Here is an 8,954-nt window from a genome sequence, read left to right on the forward strand (position 1 = left end):
TATGGCACATGGTAGGCCTAGTGTACATTCCCTGGAAGGGTGAGGTCACTGGTTCCAGTCCAAGTCCCATTCCCAGCTGTGGGTCCTCATGCGCCCTCTGTGATCGTCCTGTCCTGAGACACAGCCATGTCTTTCTATAGGCCACTGATGCATCTGTCTATGGGTGGCACCTGTTCCTGTCTTATCCTCGCTCTAATTGTCTTCAGAATGTAAAGGATAATTGACTGGGGGCAGAATAAGGGCTTTGGCACTGGAAACACATGTTATGGTGAATAATTGAAGGAGCCTCCTTCAAATGAAGATGAAAATAAGCCAATGTCATTTACAGATAACAGAAAATGAGAAAATATCCTTATAGTGACAGAGGCCTGTGTAGCAAGGGAAACTCCTTTCATCAGGTTCAGTTCTGAGAATTAAAATGGGGACAACTGCCGTGTTGTATGAACTCGATGGAATCATCTGTGGCCAATCTAATAACTGTCCTAAAATGGAAGCCTTGGCATTTCAAACCGAAGCTGCTGCTGCATCACAGTACGAGTTATTGTGGGCTGCTGTTCAAATGGACATGACAGTCACATATGTAGCTCAGAGACATGTGTCACTTTAAACGTAAATACGTTACACCGAAAGAGCGCAATGTATTGCCTAATGCCGCGTTCAAGACCACTGGGAACTCGGTAAAAACAAGCTGCGACTGGGATTTTTTATTTTATTTGAACGGTCATCCAATTTGGAATTCCAAGTCGGAAACTCGGTGGCTCTTTCTAGATCCCCGACTTTCAGACCTGACGTCACTGACGTCATGACTTGATCTAGTTTTTTCCCCCGAGTTCTCAGTGGTCTTGAAAGCACAATAGGAACTGACTGAGACAAGTGAGTGGCTGGTTGGCACTTGGTGGTATTACTGCTTTCTGCCCATCTCTGAGCGTTTTGAGCTCCGCACCGCCCCTCCTACCTGTAAATCTCTCTAGCGTTCACTGGAGCGAGCGGCTCTGACAGGCACTATCAACTGGCGGATCTGCGTGAGCCTGGATCAAGGGGAAGGAATGGGGACAGGCAGTTGCGAAGGCGACATCACCCGAGCGCTTGTATGTCAGAAAGCGAGCACGCCGCTAGATTATGTCGTTTGTGTTTTCGCATCGTCGCAACAGTTTGGGGACTTGAAATAGCTTCTGCCATTCAAAAACCATCGAGGCTATCGATTAAATTGGCGTTAAGAAAAGTGAAATCGATTTCCCACCGTTAATCGACCGAATCCCTGGATGGAAGACGACTTGAGAGGTCGGACAGAAACTGTTTGAAGAAAACAGCCTTTTTTCAATGTCGCTGCGCCTATCATAATCTGAAACATCACTGGCAGCCTCGACGGCTGCTAGATGAGACAGACCATCTTTGCCATGGCATTGGTCCTGAAAAACTCGGAAAACCTCTCAAAATGAAAAGCGCTCAACGTTTGTCATTACTGCGGATTTAAATGCCTCTCGCGAATGGACACCGACCGGCTATTTCGGTCCAGTTAGTGCGTGCGGCGTCTTCGACTGTCGCGGAAATCTGAAATAGATTAAAATAAACATACAATTAATTAGGTGCGGGTGAGAATATATAACGCATAGTTTTTTTTAAAGCAATATGGCTGGTGAGTGGGGCTGGGGACGCTGGCATAGGCTCTCCAAGGCTCCTAGATGCTAACTGAGGCGGACGCCACCGTTCCCCATGGAAGCGGCAACTCTATGATGAGTAGAAATAACTATTTTAACAAAAATCCGGACTCCTCGATCTCTATGTCCAAGATGGACGTGATCATCCCCTTCTCGCCAGACGTGCCCTGCGACAACAATGGCCAGCGCATGTGGTGGGCATTCCTCGCCTCCTCCATGGTCACGTTTTTCGGGGGTCTCTTCATCATTCTCCTGTGGAGGACCCTCAAATACCTGTGGACCGTCTGCTGCCACTGTAACATCAAAAAGAAGGTAATGACAAACACCTCAACCGGCAGCGGTTGTTTATTGATGTGGCGCTCATAATATAAAGGCAAGTCGTGCATAATATCACATTTACGGTGATAGATATTACGCCACTGTCTGTCTTGACACATTTTACTGTACACCTTATGACCCGACGTTGTCATTGTTTCTAAAAGCTCCCTGGGCTGGGCTGGTTGATTTACCATGGCATATTGACTTGAGTCCAATTCGTGTTGTTGCATTAGCCTTCACCGGGACAGTGACCCACCAACTTATAGTGTTGATTTACATTTGGTTGAGTTGTCAACTAACGTTTATTCAACGTAAAATCAACAAAACATGTTTTCGGATTTAGGTTAAAGGTAGGGTGAAAAAAATAGTTTTCCACATTGTTGAAATGATGTGGAAACAACGTTGATCAACCAGTTTTTCCCAGTGGGTAGGCTATGAGGAGCTGTCAACTACCCTATACCAAGAAAACTGTCCCCAACATACAACAACACGGTAGTACACCTAATTTAGGCTGCAACATTCTCTATTCTATCTTATTTTATGGTAATATTCCAGACCCCTGGGAAAGCAGTTATTACATGTTTTTCAGTAGAGTCAATATTTAGTATATTTCAGTAGAATCAATTATTGGTATATTTCAGTATTCTGTGTATGTAATGCCTGGTGTTGTTGCTTGATGAATGTAACCTGGACGGCTGATCTGAAAATAGACTGTATGGATGCCCCTGCTGTGCTGCCTGCCTAGTTGGTTTGTTCCAGTGCAACAGTCGGCTAGGGGTGGCCCACATAAAGAATGAATCATGTATGAATCACCTGTGGGTAAAAGACTGCTTCAGTTTGCTATCACTCAGTGTTTGTTGTATAGGGCACAAGTGGTCCTCTTGTTGGTTTAGCTGGATAGTTATAGACCTCTGAGGTGGGCTCCTCACAGATCAAATCAAATTGCACACGTAACATACCGCTGCAACTCCAAGAGCATGTCATTGTTTTCTCCAGTCTCTGCGCAGATGATGCTGTCGGTTCAAAGAAAATGTTTTAGTAGGTCAGACGGGTTCTCAACTTACTGGTAGCATAATATAATAACGTGCAATTTAGAAATGTGGTAGTGCATTAGCCCTTTTCCTCTTACGTCAGTCACAGACAGTCACTAACATTTTCAATTAACAGTAAGTTGGTCTTGCCAGTTATATAAGTGTCCAGGGGCCCTGACCTCCAGGGGGCCCTCATTGATTTTGTTAGTCACTCTCACTCAGATATCATATGAACATGGCTTAAGTCATTGCAAAATGTGTAGAATTACAGGAAATTAGTTTTAAAATTGCACCCCCCAAAAAAGGTTGCGAGAGGGAGAAAGAGGGCCCTTTCTGCCCCGCTGCGAAGTCCTCCTGGCATAGGGTGGGGGGATGGCCCCTTTCTGCCCATCTCTGTTGGGTGTTGTATTGTGACAGCCAGGGGCATCAGAGGGATGACGGCAGGACAGGCAGAGGGCGCTCTTTCCATCCACCCTCCCTTAATTTCAACTTCAAGATTTATTTTTCACATGCACAAGTACAGTGTAATATGGAGTTGGTCCCCCCCTTTGCTGCTATAACAGCCTTCACTCTTCTGGGAAGGCTTTCCACTAGATGTTGGGATATTGCTGCAGGGACTTGCTTCCAGTCAGCCACAAGAGCATTAGTGAGGTCGGGCACTGATGTTTGGCTATTAGGCCTGGCTCGCAGTCGGCATTCTAATTCATCCCAAAGGTGTTCAATGGGGTTGAGGTCAGGGCTCTGTGTAGGCCAGTCAAGTTCTTCCACACCGATCTTGACAAACCTTTTCTGTATGGACCTAGCTTCGTGCACAGGGGTATTGTCATGCTGAAACAGAAAAGGGCCGTCTGCAAACTGTTGCCACAGTTGGAAGCACAGAATTGTCTAGAATGTCACTATATGCTGTAGCGTTAGGATTTCCCTAGCCCGAACCATGAAAACAGCCCCAGACCATTGTTCCACCTCCACCAAACTTTACAGTTGACACTATGCATTGGGGCAGATGGCGTTCTCCTGGCATCCGCAAGCCCAGATTTGTCCGTCGGACTGCCAGATGGTGAAGCGCGATTCATCACTCCAGAGAACTAGTTTCCACTGCTCCAGAGTCCAATTGTGGCTGGCTTTACACCACTCCAGCCGATGCTTGGCATTGCACATGGGGATCTTAGGCTTGTGTGCGGCTACTCGGCCATGGAAAGCCATTTCATGAAGCTCCCGACGAACAGTTATTGTGCTGACGTTGCTTCGAGGAACTTTGGAACTCGGTAGTGAGTGTTGCAACTTAGGACAGCCAAATTCACACGCGTCAGCACTTCAATGTCCCGTTCTGTGAGTTTGTGTGGTCTATCACTTCCAGGCGGAGCTGTTGTTGCTCCTAGACGTTTCCACTTCACAATAACAGCACTTACAGCTGTCAAAACTCTCCTGTGACGATCTGAAGGATCAGATTACAGTGGGTCCGCTTTACGAGTGGGAAGTCGGCTGTTTTATGGTCGGTCATAAAACACGCTGCCCCTATGCTCTGTAGTGTTCGAGACTGGAATGTAAACTGTGGAACACAGAGAGACCCTTGGACATCAAAAGTTTGAGTAATTAAACAATATTTATATTTTTGAGAATGTGGGAGTGGTCCGTGGACACTTAAGGGACAGTCATGACGAGTGTGTTTCATTTGGTGATCTCATGAAGTACAGGAAACACACAATACTGTATCTCTGTGTACACTTTTCAATTATCAGATTTACATATAGATGTTGGATAAAATGAATGAGTAAGTATGGAACTATTTGTGAAAAGATGTATTGTGATGTTAGCTTTCTAAATGAGAGTATGGATTTTCATATAAAGTTTAACTAGTCAGTGGCCACTCCCCCGTGAGGCCAGACATTACATCATGCGTCATGGAATCGTCCCTTTTTCCACAGAGTATAAAACCCACTTCCTAAAAAATTGACATAAAGTCAGAGAACGCCGGGACGGAGTCCCCTCGTTGGAATGGCTACAATTCTATACACCATTAGACTAGAAAACATGCAGCTGACGCAACATGTGAAATGGTTAAGAACAACAACTCTATAGGCCATGGAGACCATACAGCTTGTAGCGTTGGCTTCACGGCTGGAAATGGTTAAACTCTGAGACTATCGATCACTACAGAATAAGAGCAAATCCTAAACGTAGAATTACTAGTCTGCAGCTGGAAATTACGTAAGTCTAGTACGAAAATACCGACATCCGTGGAATAATCGATTCTATGCTACGACCATCTGTACGTCTGGCGTATCCATTACAACAGACGCTATCCAGAGCCGCGGAGAAAGCGACAACTATGAAAAACATTGACTTCTGGGGAAGTTAACCAGAGACTCTCTGATAAACTGACTCTCCAGCAGACGGACCGGCGATTCCACCAGAGAAGACGACAACGGCGACATATGGATGTAAATATATACATTGCAATTATTCTCGAATGAGTGGCCATTCATGTGCAAAGGATTAGCATTTCAATGAAGATAATTATCAACTGTGTGTAGTGAATCCATTTAGTTGTTCCAGCGCTTTTATCTGTCCCCACCACTTTCATTGTCTACCAAGCCGTGATAGCGGTTTAGTCCACTAGGGACTTTTCAATGCATTGTGTTAGTAACCAATATGTTGTTTGTTTTATGTATTTCTGTGGTTATTTAGTTAGCCAGTAAATAAATAATTAAGCCAATTTGTATATTGATGATTCATCATTTAGGCTAGGGTTCGTGCAGATATCCAAGGGTTTGCGACGTTCAGTAATGCGAACTCATGAGGTAATAATGATACATTAATAGAAGACTAATCGATAATATATGAAAATATCTGAAGAGTCGATTCGGGAAATAGAGACTCTATAAACATTTTCCTGTGGTGCCCCGACTTCCTAGTTAATTAAAGTTTACATGATTAGTTTAATCACGTAGTAATAAGTACACAGAGAATAGATTTGATAAAATAGCGGTCTTCACATTTAATGATAGTCCAGACTCGACACAGTTGACCAGGACAGCTCTAGCAGGGCAGATATTTTGATGAACTGACTTGTTGGAAAGGTGGCATCCTATGATGGAGCCACGTTGAAAGTCATTGAGGTCTTCAGTACTGGCCATTCTACAGCCATTGTTTGTTTATGGAGATTGCATGGCTGTGTGCTCAATTTTTATACACTTGTCAGTGACGTGTTTCGCTGAAATATCCAAATCCACTCATTTTAATGTGTCTTCACATACTTTTGTGTGTGTGTGTATCCACTTTGTCCTGTCTCTGTGTTATAGTAGTATGTGAAACACAGAGAGCCATATCAGTCTTTAGAGGATGACAGATTGCATTGAACCCCTTAAGCCGATTTGGGTGATGTGAAACCGGGCATTATGATGTTTGTTAACGTGACGATGGTGTGTCCCTTCTGGTTAGGAGTAATTAAAGGATAGAAACCTAATTTGAGAAACATGCGTGAAACTACTTCCCCATTGAATCCTGCATTGATCTCAATGGGAAATTCGTGGTAAGATTTGAGTTGCATGCATTTTCCTGCTTCTCAAATTAGGATTATGCCAGGGAGAGCTATAGGGCTAACAGCTTCTCAGGAGTCTCTTTCCTGTATTACCTTTTAATTACCAGCGTGAACACATCACCCAGGCCAGCCAGCCAACCAGGCAGCCCAGCTGAAACACACACCCAGGGCTTTGTACCTGGGGAGCGGTTCTAACGCAGGCATGCCCGACCTGGGTCTCTGGATGGATCACCTGCCTTTCTCAATATAATGTATAAAGATATTCAGGGTGAAGGCAGGGTAGAGTGGTGCTAGTCCTCTGGGGTGACTTTGGGGGGAGGGGTTGGTTTGACACTTGGCCACAGAGGGAACAGGCTTGTTGGGAGCATTAAGGAGGGAAACCGGATCTGTGTTCAGCTGACTGGCGAGGCCGGCTCCATTGGCATGGTGTTAGTAACGGGATTCAGGGCAGCGGGGGCCTCTGGCGCTGGGGATACAGGGCATCAGGGGGAAACTGATGGCTGGGCGGGGTGATGCGTGTGTGAGGTGGTGTTGCATTTCATGCCCTTACCCCCTCTCTGTACCATCCCTGGGACATGTCCCAATACTGTTCAATGGCTTCCTCTCTTCATCTATTTTAACCTCATCTCCTTCCCTTCCTGATCACTGGATGGGCACTCAACTCAGGGTTCTCACCTATCACATTCACTCAGGCAGGTGTTTTCTGCAGAAGGGGAACATTTTTAAATCTTTTTGGTCACATCCACTTTTTCCCAACAATGCAGAAAGAAGGTAGTAATATAGATATGAAATAAAACATGAAATGTGAGAGAAGAAACAGGATAATGCAGTTCTAAAGCTATATACAGGGGGTACCGGTACTGAGTCAATGTGTGGGGGTACAGGTTAGTCGAGGTCATTTGTACATGTAGGTAGGGGTAAAGTGACTATGCATAGATAATAAACAGTGAGTAGAAGCAGTGTAAAAACAAAGGGGAGGGGGGGGGGTCAATGTAAATAGTCTGGGTGGCCATTTGACTAATTGTTAAGCAGTTTTATGGCTTGGGGGTAGAAGCTGTTAAGGAGCCTTTTGGACCTAGACTTGGCTCTCTGGTACTGCTTGCCGTGCAGTAGCAGAGAACTGTCTGACTTGGGTGACTGGAGTCTGTGACAATTTTTTGGGCCTTTCTCTGACACAGGCCTACCACTGTTGTGTCGTCGGCAAACTTCATGATGGTGTTGGAGTCGTGCTTGGCTACGCAGTCATGGGTGAACATGGAGTACAGGAGGGGGCTAAGCACACACCCCTGGGGTCCCCGTGTTGAGAGTCAGCGTGGCAGAGGTGTTGTTGTTTACCCTGCCTGTCAGGAAGTCCAGGATACAGATGCAGAGGGAGGTGTTCAGGCCCTGGGTCTCGATCTTGGAGGGCACTAGGATGTTGAACACTGAGCTGTAGTCGATGAACATCATTCTCCAACCCAAAACCATGCTCATGTATGGGCATATCTAATACAGAGGTTACTAGCATACAGTAGGCTACACAGTGATGCAGAGTGGGGAACACTGTTGTTCGTTAGTCCTATTAGTATGGGCCTATCCTATTTTGTTCTCTTAGTGTCCCAGTGTTGCTGACTTGTACTTCCTACTTTGTACTTCCTACGACCAGACTAGGTCTCTGGGGACTACATGCAAGGTTTAGACCAGGGACACACACTGGAATGGAAGCAGAGTGCCAGCAGTACATTGGGAGACAGCCTGAGAGGTGGAGCTACAGTTTGTTTATCTTTAAGGGGCACTATGCAGTGATCACTCCGCCATTTCCTGGTTGCTAAACTTCTAATAGTTCGCCTAATTTCAGATTTTGTGACAAAACAAGCAGTCATTGTGTAGAGAATCATTGTACTATTTAAAACGTTATAAAATACATTTTCCTTAACCAAAAATATTGTATATTCAGCTGTTTTTGAAGAAAAACGAAACTTCAGAAAGGGAAGCATAGAAAAAGCACACAGCCCTTACCTACAATGCAGTGAGAAATAACTTTAAAAATGTAAGAATAAATATCACATACCTTTTCAAAATGTGCAGTGGTCCATTCATCTGAACTGTGTATGAGCACTGGGCAATTTCTTGACCTTTCCTGTCCACTGTAGCCTACTGCATGTGTTGTCCCTCCCTATGGCCTGGGTACTACAGTAGGCTGTCAGTGGTTGACTTCAATGTGTTGTTATTCCCAGGACATCAGAGTCATCCTGCTCTGATGTAATGGGAATAACATGCCCCTCTATCCTGCTCTGATGTAATGGGAATAACATGCCCCTCTATCCTGCTCTGATGTCCTGGGAATAACATGCCCCTCTATCCTGCTCTGATGTCCTGGGAATAACATGCCCCTCTATCCTGCTCTGATGTCCTGGGAATAACATG

At 45.1% G+C, this 8,954-nt stretch overlaps 1 protein-coding gene across 27 annotated transcripts in view; it reads left to right on the top strand.

Annotated features, from left to right (window-relative positions):
• The first annotated feature begins 883 nt into the window (after window positions 1-883).
• The window catches only part of LOC115193575 (calcium-activated potassium channel subunit alpha-1), a 381,356-nt gene continuing 373,285 nt past the window's right edge, over window positions 884-8,954 (top strand). For all 27 annotated transcript variants that reach the window (XM_029752332.1, XM_029752334.1, XM_029752331.1 and 24 more), the window contains exon 1: window positions 884-1,970. In XM_029752332.1, coding sequence (XP_029608192.1) covers window positions 1,683-1,970 — 288 coding nt within the window. In that variant the 5' untranslated portion in view covers window positions 884-1,682. The remainder of the gene's footprint in view (window positions 1,971-8,954) is intronic.

The sequence above is a fragment of the Salmo trutta genome, chromosome 5, assembly GCF_901001165.1.
Source record: "Salmo trutta chromosome 5, fSalTru1.1, whole genome shotgun sequence".
NCBI lineage: Eukaryota > Metazoa > Chordata > Actinopteri > Salmoniformes > Salmonidae > Salmo > Salmo trutta.